The 21,260-nt window shown below is 46.2% G+C and overlaps 1 protein-coding gene across 2 annotated transcripts; it reads left to right on the top strand.

Moving 5' to 3' along the window:
- The first annotated feature begins 14,074 nt into the window (after nucleotides 1-14,074).
- On the top strand, nucleotides 14,075-18,846 carry DRD1 (dopamine receptor D1). Of its 2 annotated transcripts, none has more exons than XM_027034799.2 (2): nucleotides 14,075-14,214; nucleotides 15,267-18,846. In XM_027034799.2, exon 2 carries the CDS (start codon nucleotides 15,768-15,770, stop codon nucleotides 17,106-17,108), a length of 1,341 nt encoding a protein of 446 aa, XP_026890600.1. In that variant the 5' UTR covers nucleotides 14,075-14,214; nucleotides 15,267-15,767; the 3' UTR covers nucleotides 17,109-18,846. The 2 variants fall into 2 exon arrangements, with proteins under 2 accessions (XP_026890600.1, XP_014928189.1); XM_015072703.3 differs by lacking the exon at nucleotides 14,075-14,214 and adding an exon at nucleotides 14,258-15,167.
- The last annotated feature ends 2,414 nt before the right edge of the window (nucleotides 18,847-21,260 follow it).

Genomic DNA, 21,260 nt, shown 5'->3' on the forward strand with positions numbered 1-21,260 from the left:
CTCTTTGATTTTGGCTCAGGTCATGATCTCACGGTTCACGGGTTCGAGCCCCACGTCGGGCTCTGCACTGATGGCATGGAGCCTGCTCCGGATTCTCTCTCTTCTCTCTCCTTCTCTGCCCCTCCCCACTCATGCTCCCCCCTCCTCAAAAATAAATAAACATTAAAAACAAGAGATCAAAGCAAGGTGAGGATGGGGTTGGAAATTCAGAGGGGATGTTCAAGGAAGGCTTCTCTTTGGAGGTGATGTTGGAGCAGAGACCTGAATGAAGGGAGAGAAGGAGCCATGCAGAGGTCAAGGGAGGAGCATTCCAGACAGGCGAGGGCAAGTGTGAAATAGCCTTAAGACTGAACTGAATGCAGAGACTGCAAAAATACCTTTGAGTCGATATGTGAATTTCTGAGAAGAATATTGATGAGGCAGACTCAGGGCTCCAGCTGGCACATACAGTGCCTCTGTAGGAATTATAAAAAGTCACCCTCTTTGGCAAATGAGTTGCAAAAAGCCACTCCTACCTGTGATTGAAGGAACCCCAGGTCAGCTGGCTTATAAGCAGAGCCCCTGCTGGATTCTATCTCCTCCTCATTCTCTTGAGTGGGGAGGTATATTTGTGCAGTGCACAGACTATACGACTGCACGTAGCAGCCCTCACTGGGACTCATTTAAAACTAACCTAAGTTGCAGGAAAATGGCAAGATGGAATACTTTTTTTCTGGTTAACTCTCTGGAGAGTTTTAAAACTCTCCCCGAGAAGCCTGAAACAGTTGCAGTAGAATAATATTTTGAGAGTTTAGCTGGTTAGCTGATTAACTGATCTCTATCCCCAACACTCTTTGCTGTCTCCCTCACTTCTCTCCGAATGACCAGGCTGTTCTGCGTTAATTTCCTCAGTGGAAAGTTGCCACAGGGCAGAAAGGAAGTTTTTCGACTCTGATCTTCAGTAAACCTGAGCTCTTAGGGCAATGCAAAGAGGTTGAGTTGGAGACACTCTGTTTGGATTAAATATACGCTTACATTTATTCACTTTATCCCCATTCTCTGCTTTTCATTTTCCTTCCCTTGGTAGGTAACAGTTCTAACATGTTACTATGTATCCCGGTAGAAAGTGTAATGTTGTTTGGCCGCATGGTTTTTAAATGATACAAATGGTGAAATCGTGCTCTGCTGGACACCTCTTTTGGTGTCTTGCTTTGTAACTCAACACCAAGTTTGGGGGATCTGTTTACATCGTTTTGTCTGCGCCTCGTTTGTTCCTTCTACCTACGGATAAATTCTGTGGTGGAGAGCCACTCGCTATATTTTACTTATCCGGCACCCATTACGAATACCCAGGGTGCCTTCCACGTCTCGGTGCCGTAAACAAATCTGTGATGAATATCTTCTCATGTGTCCAGTGATAGTCTTGCTTGATAAAGACTCTGGGAACGTGCTCAGGGGGAAGGTTTCTGTGCATACAGACATGCTCAATGTGGATGAGCACTGCCAGAGGACCCTTCCCAACGGCGGCAATATCGAAACACGCCGGCGGTGTGCAAAAGGGCTCCTGGTTCTCCACCTCTCACCAAGAACTGACGTCATTCTTCTCTCTGATCTTTGCCCCTCCAGTGAGAACAAAGCACCGTGTCGTTGTTTTACTTTGTATTTCTTTAGCTGTTGATGAATTTGAAGATCTTCTTATCCATTTATTAACACTTGCTTGGGCATATTCTCTGCCTATTTTTTTCAAACAATTTCAAAAGCTTCCTGCTTTTGTTACTGTGCAGATATTCAGTGTCTGTTACAAACACGGCAAGTGCCTTCTCCCAGTCCGTCATCTTTCTCTTAACTCTGTGGACAGTGTGGTTTTCCGAGCAGAAATGTTTAATGTCAATGTAATTAAATCCATCAACGTGTTACCTTATGTTTTGAGCTTTTGAGGTCTTGATTTAGAAGGTCTCCCCAGATATCCTCCACTATCTAATTATTAAGTTGTGTAGTTTTATGCTTCACATGTAGGTCTTTAATCCATCTAGGATATACTTTTGTATATAGTGTGAGGTAGGGATTCAACTTTATTTTTCTATACATCCTTTGTATCATATAGGTGTGTGTGTGTGTGTGTGTGTGTGTGTGTGTGTGTGAACACTTGAATCTGTTCACTTCATCCCACTGCTCGGAATCCTTCAGTGGCTCCCTGTCACACATGGAATAAAATCCAACCTTCTCACTTGGCTCTTGAGGTCCTTATGCTCAAGCCCACATGTCTCTCTAGCTTCATCTCTCACCACTCTTGTCCACTCCAGACGCTCAGGCATTGTTTCCTCAAATGTGCCAAGTTCTTTCTGACCTCAAGGTATGCGCACGGGCTATTTTGTCCTTTCTGGAAAGCTCTCCTGTCCCGCTCTTTACCTAGCAGAATCCTTCATTCAGGTCTCAGGCCCTCTGTTACTTCCTCAAAGGAGTCTTCAGGGACCCACACTCTGTTAAGAAGGTGTGTGAGTTAGGATAGGTTGTGTTATGCTGCACTAACAGATCGCCCCCAGATCTCAGTGACTTATCACCACAGCATGTCCATCAAGGGTCAGCTTGATCCACAATGGCTTCACTCTGGGACAGACTGATGGACAGCTTCTACCTGGGACATTGCTGGACTTAGGGAAAAGAGAACAGAGATGATGAACCATGAGCTGGATTAAAGGAATCCGTCTGACAAAAATGCATGTCGCTTCTAGCCACATTCTAGTGCTCAAAGTAAGTCATATGGACACATGCACAACAGGGTGTGGATGCTTAACGTTCCTATATGGAGGGTACCATGAGTTCTATGGACAAGCCTGAAGTCAGTGAGCTGGAGAAGTAGAATCTTCTCCCAGGAAAGGGTAGGAATTATTTTGAACGATAATATAATCTACCAAAAAGGTTGTTCCCAGCCTATATTCTTATTTCCTCCTTTTTTTTTTAATTTGTTTATTTTGAGAGAGAGAAAGAACCTGAGCAGGCGAGGGGCAGACGGAGATGGAGAGCGAGAATCCAAAGCAGGCTCCACGATATCAGTGCAGAGCCTGACACAGGGCTTGAACTCAGGAACCGTGAGATCATGACTTGAGCCGAAATCGAGTCAGACGCTTAACCGACTGAGCCCCCCCCACCCCCCCGCCAGTGCCCTCTTATTTCTTCTTTTTTCTTTCTTTCATGGCAAGTTATAGTTGTCAGTTTTAAATAGATCCACACTTATTTAAAAACTGTGAGGGGGTTCATGGAAGGTTTTCGATAAATCATTATGGAATGAAAGAACACATAAATATGAAAAAACACAGAAAGAGCCCACCCTTTTCAATCAGATGGAGTTAGGTGGGAAGCCCAGACCTGTCTCTTATTAGTATGTGATCTGAGGCAAACTGACAAATATTACTGAGCTTTCAGTTTTTTCTTATTTAAAATACAGTAAAACTTCCACCAGGGCTGTCCATAGATGGCGCTAAAGACATCAGTTTCTTTCCTACATTGTTGCTTTAGTAGCTATCATTCTTCTGGTGTGTGTTTCATTTTAGCCCACCTGAGCATGAACACGACCCACCGTTATTATACTGCAGCAAATACAAAAGAACATTTTATACTGCTTTGACTCAGAAACATCATTGACTTGGCATTGGCTGTGCTTTGCAATAATTTGACCCAAGTGCATCTTAGTGATCTATGGCTTTGCCACTGTGTCTCATATTCTCTAGTTACCCTGCTAACTCTGGCTTTAAAAAAGCAATGACATCTGGGGCGCCCGGGTGGCTCAGTCGGTGGAGCGTCAGACTTCGGCTCAGGTCGTGATCTTGCAGTTCAAGAGTTCGAGCCCCACATCGGGCTCTGTGCCGACAGCTCAGAGCCTGGAGCCTGCTTCCGATTCTGTGTCTTCCTTTCTCTGCCCCTTCCCCATTCATCCTCTGTCTCTCTCTGTCTCTCAAAAATGAATAGACGTTAAAAATTAAAAAAAAAAAAAAAAGAAATGACATCTGGTAAAGAAAAATGCAGTTTAAAAACCTTCCAGGAATGATACATGCCAATTTGAACAGTGTTCCCTATGATGGCCAGTGATTACGAAAGGCCTTGTGTGAATGAAGGTGTATTGCACTGGCAAGACCCTGAGCTCAGGCATCACCAAAGAGACTTTTATAGGTACTTGAGGCCCCTTGCATGGTTATTAAACAGAAAACTGAGTTAGATTCTTGTAAATATTTCCTTCCTCCAGCCTTATCTAAATGTGTTTCCCCAAAGGCTGTAGTGTTTAGGATTTCTTCCCCTGAGTAGAGCTGTGGGCAGCTATTTTTTTGTTCCTTTACCTTTAATTAGGAGGGCTTCCTCTGCAAGCCTGAAGATAAAATTCCTCTTGCTAGGATTAAATCCGACAGGGTGATGCCTAAAGAAATATAAGACCTAATAAAATAATACATTAGGAAGTAATAGATTTTTTTTAAGGGGCAAAGGGTGAATAATAGTTGCTGTGATATCTGGTAGCCTCAGGTAACAACATGGAGGGAACAATGAAAGATTCTGCTCATCCCTGCCAATCCCAGTTCACAAGGTGGCTCTGACGATTAAAGCTATATAACCCATGACTTAAAAACTGGTGTCCTAGGCATATGATTGGGAGGCTGGCTGTGGGAACCAAGTGAGAGATGTTGAGACCTGAATTAGAAGAGTATTTGCAGAAGTAGAGAAAAGGGGGCAGATGTCTCCGTGAATCCCAGAAGAACGGGCAGAGGTGTATGACTTTGAACATCCAAAGTCATATATGAGATGAGAAAAGACGACAGGTTACGCATAGGTTTCTGTTGCGGTACCTGGGAGGGCAGAGGTGTCTTCGACCAAGAAAGGAATCACAAGAAGAGCAGCAAATCTTGAAGGAAGATGACGAATTTAACAAAGGACGCAGCCGTACGACCTGGTGGAGATGTTGAGTAGACGGTTTGCAGCACAAGAGTTTCCGAGAGGTGGGCGGCCAAACACTGGGGCTACAAGACGTATGTATGGGCAGTAAGGAAAGGAAACCTGTTCCCGAGGCCCCCAGGATTCTGGCTGCAAGGTTATTGGCCATTCTCCCAGCCCTCCTCAAAGGTCCCTATCTCTTCCAAACTGGAGCCGCTGAGACATATGGGGGCTTCTGCGTCACGAACACAAGACCTATTGGATATGCTTGAGACTCCCCCTCCCCATAAGCCTCTGAATGAAAACATATTGGCCTTAAAAATGCTTTTGGGTTGGGGTGCCTGGGTGGCGCAGTCGGTTAAGCGTCCGACTTCAGCTCAGGTCACGATCTCGCCGTCCGTGGGTTCGAGCCCCGCGTCAGGCTCTGGGCTGATGGCTCGGAGCCTGGAGCCTGTTTCCGATCCTGTGTCTCGCTCTCTCTCTGCCCCTCCTCCGATCCTGTGTCTCGCTCTCTCTCTGCCCCTCCCCCGTTCATGCTCTGTCTCTCTCTGTCCCAAAAATAAATAAAAGAACGTTGAAAAAAAAATTAAAAAAAAAATGCTTTTGGGTTTCCAAAGAAGGGGTGGGTGCTTTTTACATGTCTTCCGATAGTCCGACTTCATCTTTCATTTCTTCTCGTCTCTCCCCGACCATCACTTTCTCCAAGTCTTTGCACATATTGTTCCCTCGGCCAAACATACCTTTCCCTCCTTCTTCATCCCGATGATTCCTGCCTTTATTTTGCCATGAGATTGAGTGTTGTCTTCTCTGGGTAGTCTCCCTTGGGCCCAATCCAGCCTCCAAAAGCTGGGATGGGAGCTTCTACTCTTTGGAGAAGCAGTCAATCAGTTAAAAATCCCAGTGTCCAAAAGTGGGGGTTTAGTGAACGTTGGCTCCAAGGGTTCCAGGTGGAGGTGGCTGGGGCAAGTCAAAGGATCACTGGAAGCAAGTGGGTATGCTACATTGTTCACGGAATCTACTGAATGTGATTGTTGGAGGGAATGACAGCTTTATTTATTTTTTTTAACGTTTATTTATTTTTGGGACAGAGAGAGACAGAGCATGAACGGGGGAGGGTCAGAGAGAGGGAGACACAGAATCCGAAACAGGCTCCAGGCTCTGAGCCATCAGCACAGAGCCCGACGTGGGGCTCGAACTCACAGCCCTCACGGACCGTGAGATCATGACCTGAGCTGAAGTCGGCCGCTTAACCGACTGAGCCACCCAGGCGCCCCGGGAATGACAGCTTTAAATGAAATAAGTCAGTGGGAGGACCCACCACTATAGAGAATATACAGGCTTTTCTGTTAATTAGGAAGATTCAGGAACTTCCTGTATCCACTATTTCTCCTTGTGGGCCAGGCAGGTAACACTGGTGTCTCTCATTGATTTGAATCCAAATAAAACACAGAATGCGAGTTTTGTTGGTTTTTCGCTCTTTTGTTTCTCGCATCAGATAGAGCTCCCTGTTGTAAGTAACAGAAATGCACTATGGCTAACCTCAATGAAAACAGATTCCCTGGAAAGTTAGCACTGGACAGAGGGCAAGGTGGCAGAAAAAGCCTGGGAGTGGATGGGGAACAAAGCGTTCTCGGGGGGCAAGAGTTACACAAAGTCTCACAGCAGACGGTCAGGGTGATCCCGATGGGATGGGTGACTGCCAAATGCTTGCAGCCTCTCTGTCCTCCTGCTTGCGAGTCAAGTCTCAGGGAGGAAGCATCCTCAGGTCATTGCCCACCCTTTCTGCTACAGAGGGTCAACCGACCTTATCACACCAGCAGAACGTGATCAATAGAGAACAGGAAACTCCCTGCTACAAATCTCGATGCTTCTACCGGAAGAAGGGGGACCGGTTGCTGAGCTGCCGAAACCCAACAAATGACATTCGACCAACAGCATGTACTAAGACAGAATGGAAAGTGAGGTGACATTTCCTGATCTCCGCCTGCCTACCTACCTGGCATTTCTTGGCCGGGATCCCATTTAATCTCAACAACCTTGTACGGCAAATAGTAGTGTTTGCATTTTCGGGGCGGGGTGAGCAAAGGAGGTCAGAAAGGTGAAGGCACTTAGACTAAGTTCCCACAGCTAGATTCGAATGGAGCCAAGATTCAGGGCCAGGCCTGTCTGACTCCTTGTCCTTTCTCCTGCAGTCTACGCTGTTTTCTTGCAGAGTTGGGACACCTGAAGCTGGGGGGTAAGACTGACTGGTGATTACGTCCTGAGGAGGGGACATAATGTAGCCAATGGCAGAGGTAGGCTGGGAGACGGGCCTCAGCTCACAAAGTCTGTTCTGAAGGATTCTCTGGGCCTTTCCAATCATACATTGTCTCATGGACCCAACAGACAAATCATCAGCTTTCGTTCTCCACAGAGCATCGATTTACTGCCTTAAGAGCCTGCTGAGGCATTTTCTCTGCAAAGCGTCTCCCCTGGGCTTCGTGTTTTCTGTAAATGGCCTAAAGAAGTATCTTTAAGGTGACTTAAATAGATTCTATATTTACACAGTATAAACAATTTTCTCAAATTAGGCTGTCTTTCATCTTAACTTAGTTTATGATTTTGCCAGCAAGAGCATTAATTTTTTTTTTCCACGAAACTGAGACTCCTAGCAAGGCTATATTGTGTTGTGTGAAATGTATCTATCATTTATCACAGAAGTATAAACTCTGCGAGGATAAGAATATTTGTTTTGTTTGCTTCTGTATTCCCAGAACCTAGAAAAGTGCTTAGCCAATAATAGACACTCAATACACATTTATGGAATGTGTGACGGCATTTGTAAACATTCCGTCTTTTCTCAGAGAGTTGGCTCTGTCCACAGCCCCAGAAGACCATGCTTGGCCAAACTGATTCCTTGTATCCCTCAAGACTGAGGGATTTAGGCAAGGGGAAGGGAAAATTCTGTAGCTACAATAACAAGTGAGCCAGGGCTAGACCTGGTGCTGGTGGCAGCCCAGAGCAGTGGGTCAGTAGCAGTCTTAGGGTGCAAAAAAACACAGGAAAAAAAAATCAGTATTGTTTAACAAGTCTCCACTGCCAATCCCAGTTTCCCTTGCCGATTCCTTTGCTTTTTTAGATTTGAAATCTAAAATGTCAACACTTCTATTCTTTTGGGATGAGCACTGGGTGTTGTATGGAAACCAATGGGACAATAAATTTCATATATTAAAAAAATAAAAATAAATGCACTTTTGCTAAAAATAAAAAAAATAAATAAATAAAATAAAATGTCAGCACTTCTATTTCCAAACAAGATGGCATAACCGGGCCTGGATCGATCCCGCCAACTGAAGCAGCCAATAAAATGGGCAGAATCTACAAAACGAAACAATGGTTTTCAAGACAGCAGACAGCAGGCGACAAAGGACGGGGACCCCAGAGAGACCGGAAACAAATAAGGTCAGCCCGACAACCACCCTTGCTTACTGACTCGGGATTTCCGGGCCATGACGCGGGGTGGGGGTGGGGGGACACAGGTGGAGTCTGGTGGACTCGTTGAGTTGAAGAGACAGAATTGCAAGTCCAGGAACACCAAGGCATCTAGAGGATCTAGAGGTCGTAGAACAGAGTACTGGAGAGGAGAGACATGCAGAGAAAGAGAGAACTCCAGATTCCTTCAGAGTCCTTTTGAGCATTCGGCAGAGAACCCATCAGTGCATGATATGAGGAAATGGGAGTGTGATGATTATAAGGGACAGTATCTGGAACTCATACAGGGCCAGGAACAGTACTTGTTCCCACCAACCAGACTGGAAAATCTCAAAATTCGCAAGGTGTTCGGTAGAGTTCACAAAAGAATCTGGCCTCAGTCATGGCAAAGAATTAGCCCTGGACTAAATTCTGCTCTGGTTCTATCTAAAAAGCCTTAAAAGCAATACCTGAAAGGATCAAACTGTTCTTAAGTATAAATGGGTTCTGGAGCAAAGCTCAAGGATATTTGTAGGAGTATTAAAAGACCTAGCTAGCACCCAGACCAGATAAAATTCACAATATGTAGCATCCAATCAAAAATTACCAAGTGTGAAAAGAATCAGAAAATTACAACCCATACTGAGGGGAGAAAGCAATCAATTGAACTGACATACAAGTTGGAATTAGCAAACAGGGACGTGAAAATAATTAGAGCTGTATTTCATAGAGTCAGAAAGTTAAGTGGGGGCATGCGAAATGTAAAAAAGACACAAAAGGAACTAATAGAAATGAAAACTACAAAATGTGAATGAAAAATACTCTAGATGAGATTAACAGTTTAGACGTCAAAGGAAAAAATATAGCGAACTTAAAGATACGGCAATAGAAACTATCCAAAATGAAACACTAAGGAAAATGAGTAAATAAAAGAGAATAGCATCAGTGAGTTGTATGTCAACCTCATATATACGTCCAATATATACGTAATTGAAGAACCCGAAAAAGAGAAAAAAAAAGGGAGGGGGGAAGACAGAAAAAAAATATTTGAAGAACTAATAGCCCCCAAATTTCCAAATTACACAAGAACTATAACAGGAACAAAGACATCTCTCAAAAACGAAGGGGAAATGAAGACTTTTCAGAGATACAAAGGCTAAAAACAGCACTCACCAGCAGACCTGCACGGCCACAACGTTTGGAGGTCATCCTGCAAGTGGGAAAGATGATACCAGAGGAAAGGAGGAGTCTACGCAAAAGAATATGAAGAACATCAGAAATGATATACAGGTATTTTCTCCCTACTACTTAAATCCCTTAATGATATAATTGGCTGGTTAAAGAAAAATGATGATGTATTGCGGGGTTTATATCATGTGTAGAAGTAAAATGTATGCTAATTGGGGCACCTGGGTGGCTCAGTCGGTTGAGTGTCCCACTTCAGCTCGGGTCATGATCTCATAGTCCGTGAGTTCGAGCCCCGCGTCGGGCTCTGTGCTGACAGCTCAGAGCCTGGAGGCTGTTTCGGATTCTGTGTCTCCCTCTCTCTGCCCCTTCCCTGCTCATGCTCTGTCTCTGTCTCTCAAAAAAGAATAAACATTAAAAAAATTTTTTTTAATGTATGCCAATGGCATAAAGACTGCCAGGGAGACATGGAAGAATATTACCTTAGGAGTCTTAACTGTACATGAAATGACATTGTATCACTTGAAGACAGGCTTTAGACAGGATACATGATGTAAGGTATAGATATGTACCCTCTATGGATACAAAATATGTATCATATATATTCATATACACCAGTGCCTTATATAGATACATAATATATATCATGTAAATTGCATCATAAAACTCTTACCATATATATGATGTCAACTCTAAAGCAACGGTGAAAATAACAAAGAATGGGAGAGCATAAGGCAATGCAAGAGATAAAATAGAATCTTAAAAACTATTCAGTTAAGCTCAAAAAATTTTTTTTAATGTTTATTTATTTTTGAGACAGAGAGAGACAGAGCATGAATGGGGGAGGGTCAGAGAGAGAGGGAGACCCAGAATCCGAAGCAGGCTCCAGGCTCCTAGCTGTCAGCGCAGAGGCCAACCTGGGGCTCGAACTCATGAACTGTGAGATCCTGACCCTAGCTGAAGCCAAGAGTCGGATGCTTAAGTGACTGAACCACCCAGGTTCCCCTCTAACATAATTCTTTTCTTTTTTTTAAATTAGTTTAGTGTTTATTTATTTTAGAGAGAGAAGGACAGAATGTAAGCAGGGGAGGGGCAGAGAGAGAGGGAGACAGGATCCGAAGCAGGTTCCAAGCTGTCAGCCCAGAGCCCCATGTGGGGCTCCAACTCATGGACCGGGAGATCATGACCTGAGCCGAAGTCGGACGCTTAACCGACTGAGCCACCCAGGTGCCCCAGTTAAGCTTTAAGAAGGCAGAAAAAGAAGAGGAAAAAGGGGACCATGAACATAATGCAGCAACAGCACAGAATAGCGTGCTGAACTGCCTCTCAACCATTACACAAAGTAGTATGTGTTGATTTAAAAATTTTTAATAATGTCGATTTTTGAATTCCGTAATAACTACAGGAGAAGAAAATTTGACATGGGATTAGAAGTTTCAGAGATGCTATATTTCTGCTCGAAAACAAGCATTCTAGTTACTTAGTCAAGGGCAGCCAAGCTTTATTATACTTTTTTTCATTGACATTATAAACAATCATTTTTGGTACAAAACCAGCTTTAGTAATCCTAAAGCCTCCCAAATATATCATTTGTTATACCTGACAGTTCAGTTGTTTCATTTATTCTTTTATGAGCTTAAGACACCCCCGTGATAACGTGCCCTTTGTATTGATTTACTTTTACAAACTCTAAATAAAAATTTGTTTAAAAGCATCATTTTAACTTCCTCCTTCCTGCAGTGCGTAAATCGCAGCAGAGCTTAAAAGACATGCCAATTTGGGAAATAAAGGTGCTTTTGTGTTTGGGTTTACATTCTCAGCATGATCTAGTTGCTAATACCTGCTTGCATTTATATTCCTGTTCTTGATGTTTGTGGGGGAGATTTTTATAGAACAAAACGGAAGCCTTTGTTTCACCTTGGCTTCAAGAGAGAAAAAATGGAAGAAAGTCCAAATCTCTAGCCAAACTGTAAGTTGCTCTGAAATTCACCCTCTGCAAAGTGAAAAAAAAAAAAAAAACATGAGATTTAAGCTACATCTTACTCCTTCCTGTTCCCTCGGCAATCGTATTCAAAAATCAGTGGACTAAGTCTGCTAGAAGGAGAGCTCAGGTATTTTGTCCTGGAATCCTAAGAAATGGTTCAACCCTCTTGTTTTCCTGATGACAAGAAGTAAAATCACCCCCTTGGGTATTCCTCCCTTCTGTAGCTGAGTTCCTGAGTTTTTTTGTGTGTATTGTGGGTAAGGAGGAGATTTGATGGTCTGACACTGAAAATGGCAGACATTTACTTGTAGACGAGAAATACCTCTCAACCTCCCCAGCAGTATTGTAGGTTGATTTGATCACCTAGACCTGTTGGGTGAATGCACTGAGAGAAAATGACAAAGGTCAGCGTGGGCTAGTTTGGAAAGAATTTAAGGGATTTTTCAAGCAAAGAAAGAGAGATTTTTGTTTTTCTTTTTCTGGAGCAGCTGCCTAGCTTGGGAGAAGCGAGGGCAGGAAGGAGTATGTTATGAATGTCATTTGTTTCAAACAAGCTTTTGGGTGGTAGGTAGATTTCATATCAAATATTCCATATCAAATACCATGGAACTGGTATTTCATTAAATGTGATGCCACCTGAAACCTGTCACCACCGGGCTTTATTTAGATGAGACCCCCCCCCCCCATGTTTCCTTGTGGTTATTGTCCTTATTTTAATTTTAAAAAGCAGTGGGCCTTGCTGGGGCTATAGGCCCGGGAGGACTTGGGCATCGGAGGCACTTCTCAAGGGCTATCACTAGACAGAAATTTCCCCCCTCAGATTGGTCTTATCCTGACCCCTGTTACCTCTATCTTGGTAGTATGTTCTTTTGGGGGGGGGTCTTCCCATATGGAAAATGCCAGGAATGCTCTCCCTCCCCTAGTCCAATCCCATCTACCCCTTATCATGGGAAAAAGACCCCACTCTTTCCAATGTTCCAGGGCTCATGCTGAATTTCTCTTACTCATGTATTTCCAGGTAGAATGTATTGGAAACAATTTCAGGATGGGGCGGTTAGAATGGGAGAGTTAAATGTTCAAGCTCACATGACCATCTTGCATCAGCAGCCTATCCTGTAATTTGGACTTGGTAGTAAAAGGGAAAGGAAGAGGAAATGAAGTCAACAAGGGACTTGGGGGAATGACTGCTTTAAGGGAAACGATCTGGAAGTATTATGTTAAGCATGGCTTAAGTCTCTACAAGAATGTGGTTTTGGGGGCGTGTATGTGGCTAAATTGTCTGTGACCTGGGCTCGCGGCTCATGGTGTCCCTGTGTGTGTGTGCGACAGCGAGGCTGAGGGTGGGAGCACAGAGGTGGGGGTGGAAACACCCCCAAGGTCTGTATCAGAAATACAGTCCTTTCACTTAAAGCCAAGGTGCAGGTTGTACTGATTACTTGAATGGAATTATTAGGTTCTGGATTTTTGCAGAGAAAATTGCAGCTTCCGATGTGGTGCTGGGTTCTCACAGTGGAGCTAAGGCTGTTGGTTTTCTAATGAGCCCTCAGGGATTTCTGCCCTGGAGGACTGAGCAGCAAGGAGGCTCAGGACCAAGCCCTCTGTAAATATCATCTCATTTAATACTTAGAACCATCCTGCTCTGTCATCACCGTTTTAAAGAGGGAGAGTCCAAGCTTGGGGAAAAAAGAGAGCACACACAGCCAGCAGTGGCAGGGTAAGGGCGGGAGGCCAGACAGTCTGGCATGCAAACCTCCTGCACAGGAAGGCATGACGATAGCGCCATTTATGTACGATTAGCTCGAAGTCTGACCTGTGAGGTATAGTCCAGGGCAGCTGGGAAGAAGCTGGGGAGATCCTTCTCCGCTAGGCCCTCTTGCCTCCATCCTGTGCCCTATTTTAGACCTGTGGGTAATTACTTATTTAGCTTGTTGGCTCCGGCACTGGACCCGGAGCTCCCCGGTATACCGGCAGTGACGCATAAGTGAAAAGAACACGCAGGCGGGAGTCAGGCAGCCAGCACCTTCCCTAGCCCTGTGACTTTGAACACCTTTCTGAACCCCATTTTCCATTTGGGCAAAATGGAGGTGAGCGGGCCTATGAGGAGGGATTGTTTTAAGGGGTGAACAACAGAAGGCGGGCGCCCGGGACACAGAGGCTGCTCAGCCAATGCCAGTTCTCTCTGGTCTCCTTGAGAATAAGGCTTGCATCTTGCTAACCCTATCTATCGCCCCTGCTCTTGGCACCTAATGAGTGCTCAGGAGAATATATCCATTCAGTGAATGCAGCTCCAGCAAAAGGAATTTTTCACCCTTATGAATTTTTAGGGGTGTCTGAAGCCCAATGAACCCTGAGTGAGGGATATTGCGCATCCCCTTTTCCAGATTCCGGCAGTGCTGGTCGAGGAAGTGCGGGTCCCGCGCGAATCCGGGAGGGAGCCGGGGCGGGTGAGCTCTGTACCTGCGAGGGCGCAGCCGGGCCTTGGGTTGCCGCCGCCGCCGCCGGCAGAGGGCGCCCCGGACCCGCTGAGCTCGTGGCGCTGGGGCTGGGGCGCTCGCCCGGCGCGGGGCGCAGGCTGCAGTCCGGCGTTGACCGCAGCCCGCGACGCGCCCGCCGCCCGGGCGGAGCTTGAAGTGAGCGCCCTCGGGGCGCAGCGGCGCGCGCCTGCCAGGCGCGCCGCTGCGCGGAACCCTCTCGGAACGGTGAGTGCAGGCGCCGGCGGGGCACCCCTCACCCTAGTTGGGGGACACTTGGAGACGCAGGTCGGACGGAAGCGGGCTGTTGCAGGGCTTGGTATGCGTGGGAGAGTGGGCAGGGTCCCTGCTTGCGTCGGTCTTTGGGAAGGGCTTGGGGTCGTGTCCGGTGGGTGTCCAGCCGAGCTGCGCTTTTTGGAGACTCGGGCTTACTTGAGGTTCTAACACAGGGATCTCTCTCGCGGGCCCTGTCGCATGCTCTTCGGGGGTCCGGGGGTCCGGGGGTTGGCGGGTAACCCAGGGCGTGCGAGCGCTCACCTGGGCGTTCCCCACCCCGTCTGGCCCGCCACATCACCCAGGGAACCACGTGCAGGCTGTCGCCCGCAACTCTGCCTGTCAAGCGAAGCCCGCCCCCAGGGCAGGGGAGGGGACGCGGGGGCGGGGTGGGCTGTGCCCCGCGGGAACCCGGCTGGCCGGTGCGCCCTCCGGTGCCAGCTCGGCTCTCTTCGCCTGGTGTTCCCACGGGCTCCCGGGAGGTAGCGGACAGTGCTACCTGGAGAGGCGCAGAGCCCTGCCCCGAGGGGCCGGAGGCCACCCAAGGGGCGCCCGGGCGCTCGGCCCAGGGGGAAAGGCAGCGAGGAAGAGAAGCTGCCCAAGTGACTAGTCTTGGAGGTGCCCTCTCTCGAGGAGGAGCTGAACGCCCGGGAGCCCTTTTCCCGGGTGTCATTGGCTTGAACAATCTCTGGCCGCTGGAGAGGTAGGGCAGCGCCGGCTCTGGGGGACCTGGCCCGGGATCATTTTCCGAACCTGCCCCGCGATTTTTGCGCATCAGGAGCCAGACCCCGGCTGCGCGCGCCGGGCAGGACTCCGGCGCGCCTCCTGGGCGTTGTGGTGCTGCGGCGCCTAGCGAAGCCCGCTTTCGGAGCTCCGGGGGCTTTTGAGAGACACAACCTCGAAGCAAGGTAGGTGGCTCGCCCGGCGTTGAATTGGGGTTGATGTGGGTAAAGCTGCGATCTGCTCAAGGCTTGGCGAACGACCTTTGCCTTCTTTTTGCTTTCTAGGGCGTACGGAGGGCTGCTGTGGAGCCAGGGACTTGGAGGAGTGAGGCGTGTATTTTCAGCTGCACCTCAGAGAGGGGAGAATTCTGTCGCCACCAGAGAGGCAACCGCCCCAAAATGTGACCACGATTGACTAGATTCGCAGAGGCCTGGGAATCTCCGGATTGATAGCCTAGAATATGCTAAAAAGCCAGTGCTTTCCACTGGGAACTGAAGGGTCAGCTGGTGAATGCAACAGTGACCTGGAGCAAGGGAGTCAGAAGACAGTTCTAGAGAGCAGGGAGGACCTTCCAAGGGGCTGACTTGGGTGGCCAAGGGTAGGCTCCTGCCCCGCGATTGTTGCAGCCCTCTGATGGGATGCTGGTGAGGTCCTGCGGCCCCGGGAGCCGGTGGGGCTGTGCGAGGGGCCGCCCAGTGGGTGAGAACTGCAGGTTTGACTGACCTCTCATCCCTGCTTAGGAACTGGAGGGTGTCAGAGCCCCCCGCGTGCACCCCCTCAGCAAGATGAGGACTCTGAACACCTCTACCATGGACGGGGCTGGGCTGGTGGTGGAGAGAGACTTCTCCTTCCGCATCCTTACAGCCTGTTTCCTGTCTCTGCTCATCCTGTCCACGCTCCTGGGGAACACGCTGGTCTGTGCGGCTGTCATCAGATTCCGACACCTGCGGTCCAAGGTGACCAACTTCTTTGTCATCTCCTTGGCCGTATCAGATCTCTTGGTGGCTGTTTTGGTCATGCCCTGGAAAGCAGTGGCGGAGATCGCTGGCTTCTGGCCCTTTGGGTCCTTCTGTAACATCTGGGTGGCCTTTGACATCATGTGCTCCACTGCGTCCATCCTCAACCTCTGTGTGATCAGCGTGGACAGGTATTGGGCCATCTCCAGCCCCTTCCGGTATGAGAGGAAGATGACCCCCAAAGCAGCCTTCATTCTGATCGGCGTGGCATGGACCTTGTCGGTACTAATCTCCTTCATCCCAGTGCAACTCAGCTGGCACAAGGCCAAACCCACAAGCCCCTCCGATGGGAATGCCACTTCCCTAGGTGAGACCATGGACAACTGTGATTCCAGCTTAAGCAGGACATACGCCATTTCGTCCTCCCTGATAAGCTTCTATATCCCCGTGGCCATCATGATTGTCACCTACACCAGGATCTATAGGATCGCCCAGAAACAAATACGGCGCATCTCGGCCCTGGAGAGGGCAGCCGTCCATGCCAAGAATTGCCAGACCACTACAGGTAATGGAAACCCCGCGGAGTGTTCTCAGCCAGAAAGCTCCTTTAAGATGTCCTTCAAAAGAGAGACTAAAGTTCTGAAGACCCTGTCGGTGATCATGGGGGTGTTTGTGTGCTGCTGGCTGCCTTTCTTCATCTTGAACTGCATGGTGCCCTTCTGTGGGTCTGGGGAGACCAAGCCCTTCTGCATCGATTCCATCACCTTCGACGTGTTTGTGTGGTTTGGGTGGGCTAATTCCTCCTTGAACCCCATCATTTATGCCTTTAATGCTGATTTTCGCAAGGCATTTTCAACTCTCTTAGGATGCTACAGACTTTGCCCTACCACGAATAATGCCATAGAGACGGTTAGCATCAATAACAATGGGGCTGTGGTGTTCTCCAGCCATCACGAGCCTCGAGGCTCCATTTCCAAGGACTGCAATCTGGTTTATCTGATCCCACATGCGGTGGGCTCCTCCCAGGACCTGAAGAAGGAGGAGGCGTGTGGAACGGCCAGACCCTTGGAGAAGCTGTCCCCGGCCCTGTCTGTCATATTGGACTATGACACTGATGTCTCTCTAGAGAAGATTCAGCCCATCACACAAAATGGACAGCATCCGACCTGAGCTCTGAGATGAATCCTGCCAGACAGGCTCACCCCAAAAGCCGGAGGAAGGAGACTTTCGGTGGCTTGTTGTTAGGAAACTAAGGTGCGGTGAGGCCCTGAGACGTCAGGCAAGCCCCCCTCTGCTGCTTTCCCTCAACACGCAACTAACTACGTTTTAAAATACATTCCAGTGTGTTTTCTGTGTTGTTCGTAGTGAATCAAAGAGGGACATATGTGAAGTGAACGTTCACAGGGACATGTCTTTGGCTCCAAAGTTATTTTTAGAAACTGATTCTTATCTTAGGACTTAAAATATAGGGCAAAGAATCAACAGTGAACGGCATCGATTTAGAAAATTAATCCTTTCCAGGACGGAAGGAAATGAGAAGGGTTGAGTTTGCTGTGTACAAACAGGTGCTAACAGATGTCCAAGCAAAGTTTTCCGATTGTAAAGGTAGGTGCATGCCTTCATAAATTATTTCTGAAACATAATTAAGCCTTACAGTAGGAATGGGATTTTTTTTTCCAGACTTGAGAGATGCTTTGTTGATACTGGTTTTATTTATTTATTGTATTGTGTGGGTATTTTTAATTTATTACAATAAATCTATATTTATCATATGTCATAGGATAAACTTATGAGTTATCTGAGACCTTGTTCGTCCATCTAAGTAGTACCTTATTGGCCAGTGAAATAAACACACAAACTCTCTGAGATGCTAAATGCCCATGTATCACTTCCAGCAACACAGCAAAGACTGATAGGAAATGAAGTTGTGATAATTCCTTAAAGTTCATGGGCATAAATAAGTAAGGAGGGGAGAATTGACAAATGCCGTGGATGTTTTTCTGGAAAGATTCTGAAAAACTTAAAAAGGCATAGCTACTACTGTGTTCAAATGTTTTTTAATGACAGAGACTTTCCCGGGAGAGAGATTTGCAGTTCTGTAAATATCTTTAATAAAAGCCAGCTTAAGAAGAACCTGACTTGAAACTCATGAGCTTAGGTGGTAATAAAAAGTATGTGCCACTTTGTATTTATGTAAAATAATTGGCCCTCTGTGTCTTTTCTCATTTCCATGTCAGATAGCTTTTCCGAACCAAACAAATTGCTGTCCTGGTTAAACATGTGTAGCGAAGACAGTAGGTTTCCTTAACTCTCGCGTGACAACAGTCGCACCAATGGACAAAGGTCAAATCCTGCATTTCTGTCTTACCAGGTCAAAGCGCACCACTCAGTGGGGTGACTTTTTGTAGTGCTTTAATCTGAAATTAGAATTGATTTTTTTTTTCCTAGTCTAGATGTTAATAGTGTACTAACTAACGAATAGTGCCTCATTATCATCCTCGAGTTAGACACTTCTCTGGGTGGAAAAAACAGGAGACCCCTTCTGGGTGGGTGTGTTAAGTGCCCCAAAGCCATCAGTATCTCTTGACAAATGCTAGCGCCTTCTCTGTGCTTCAGAATCAAGTTCCTATCTCATCATCTCAACTGTATAAAGTATCAGTATAGAGTCTCTCTTGCCAGATACTCATTCACGTGGGGCGTTTCAAGAGGATTTCTTTGAAATGTTTACAAAGTATTGTTGACAAGCAATTTACTTAACATTTAGACGACATGGGTCACAAGAAATAAATTGACTGAAAAGTATCTCCTGCATCAGGTCCGTGTTATTTATGCATTGTGAATGTTTCTTCCTTTTATTGCCTGTATGCTTTCTTACATATAATAAAATTATTTTGTGAACTCAAATCAACCCTGAATGGGCTGTGTTGTGTTTGTTAAATGTATTTTAAAAACTAGGCTCCTTCAGACCTACAAGTAAGAAAACATGAGCATTTTTGAGGATAACCTTACTTTTGTTTTTCTTTTTAATGGAAATTTCTCCTGTTACGTAGGTCACATGTTGCCTTTGAATATTTAAACAGGAAATGTTTTTGATTTCGACTATATACTCTCGGGGTGTTTTTTTTTTTTTTTCTGTCATAAAACATTTTTTAAAAAGAAACTCTCCTCACGTGAGGGATTACTCTAATTTTCGTTTCACAGGTTTGAAAGCTTTCTAAAATCTCTGCTTTTTTCTTTCGAAGAGCCCAGAGATGTTAAGTAACATAAAAATCACAGAAAAAACTGTGGCTCGCTGTGGGTTATGTGGACCCTCAGCTTATGTGGCAACCACTGTATTTATGAGTAGTGCTTGTGTTAAGAGTAAAACATAACAAGAATTTCTTTCTGGAGGAAATACACAGGTCGTGATGTTGGGCTTATCAAAATACCATACAGGGCATATCCCTCAATCCTGCTTAACCTGCTTAGTTTTTTTCATCCGGAAGAAGGAGAACGCCTGAACAGCAGGGGAATGTAGAAATTAAGGGTTAAGTTTATAATTTGGAACATCACACAACAGATGGTCTCTTTTTAAATTCCATATTTGCCTTCCCCAGGCTTTGGCATATAATGAACATATCTAGAATAAACACCATGAAGCATGATGCCTCTTCTCTCTGCTTCCTGGCTTTCTGGATATCTTTATTCTTTGCAGTTTGATTCTGTTCCTTAATGAATAGTCTGGCAGCACCAACTGTGACACTCAGGGTTGTCATTGTCCAACCACTGGAACGTGGCACAAAAGCCATCACTGTTTATTTCCTCGGCAGAGCGAAAAAGACATGACATGTCTAGAAATGGTATTAAAGAACTGTAAAATTCAGTACACCGTGGATGAGACGGTACTTTGGGTTCCTGGCATGCAGGATTGATGGAAGTATCTTATGATGTATTGGTTCCCCTGGCAGAATCTTTCAGAGAATTTCCTGTACAACCAGAAAAGTGAAATCACCTGATGATTTTCATTTCATTTTTAGCTAACGTGATAAGGCTTAGTAATGCTAACTGTACGTGAAATACTTTAGCAAGATAGAGACAGTTGAGAAAAGGCGTGCTTTTTCCCTTTCTTTCTAAAAGAAGATGCCTTTCCTGGTCACATAGAGGCAGGACTTTTGCTGGTGATGGAACAACAGGGAGTCTTATGGAAGGGGGACCGAGCACGGGGCTCCAGTGGGTAGATGTGGGGTGTGTGTGGCAAAGTCACTGGTTTCTCTTGGGACCTACGCAGGCACAGTCTCCAAGGCTTCCTTGTCCCGATTTATTACCCAGGAGGAGCAAAACCTGTGCATCAGCTTCTTCAGTGGAGGGATCAACCCCCGAAAGCAAATCGATATGTAATCCAACTTCAGGGACTTTCTGAATTCTCCACTCTCGGTTGGGGGGGGGGGGCTCCAACGTGACTCTCGCCCCAGCTTGTTCCAGTATCATTTCACCTCGATCATTCCACTGCCTGGGAGCCAGTTCACGGACAGGGGCCTGGAACGCAGAAAACACAGGCTTTGTTTCCGACAGACAAGGGTTCACCTTGCAGCTACCACTTACAAGCTGTGTGAGAGTAAATAACTGTCTGTACCTCTCTGAGCCTGTTCACCCATTTGTGACATGGAAATAAATACACAGGCTCTCGTGAGGGTTTAAATGAAGCTAGTAAGGTCCATAAGGGTCCAGAGCAGTGAAATGTTGGGCTCACTGGGTCTTTACGGGATCTCTAATTTGAAGGAGTTGATGATGATATTTATTGCATTGGTAATAACGGACCTGCTTTTCATTTGTGTTCTTGCATGTTTGCTCGAAGCAAATGGAAATGTACTTGTGGTTTGGGATTTTCCCAGACACTATTCTAGTTTGCTGTGGTTCTGTGGTATTCCAGAAGCAGGCAGCTGTTAATATCTGCGTGGTTAAGACAACTGCCTTAATTTATCATGAGATACTGACTTAAGAAACCTTTATCCATGATGTTTCAGTCTATGAGACCGACTTACTTGCAAAATTTGTTACAGAAATAATGCGCTGATGGCTGGTTGCCTCTGGGCTGTTAAAACTAGGACCTGGTCCTCTGCAAGCTCTGGTTACTGTGGTCATTTGAAGGGACGAACCCAGTGGATCACGAGACTGTAGCATTATATAGATTAGATGCACCTCTGTGGATTTCTTTGAGATTTCCTGGATGGAAACCTGATATCATTTATTTTTACAGAGGATTGAGGGGTGGCGAGTATTATAGCACAGAGAACCCCTCTGAGATTTTGTTACCAGGCCAAGCTAGCCATCTTGCCTTCTGTC

The sequence above is a fragment of the Acinonyx jubatus genome, chromosome A1 (genome assembly GCF_027475565.1).
Source record: "Acinonyx jubatus isolate Ajub_Pintada_27869175 chromosome A1, VMU_Ajub_asm_v1.0, whole genome shotgun sequence".
NCBI lineage: Eukaryota > Metazoa > Chordata > Mammalia > Carnivora > Felidae > Acinonyx > Acinonyx jubatus.

Excerpts from the sequence above, each read along its gene's own strand:
- DRD1 (XM_027034799.2), top strand. The coding sequence starts at position 15,768 with ATGAGGACTCTGAACACCTCTACCATGGACGGGGCTGGGCTGGTGGTG.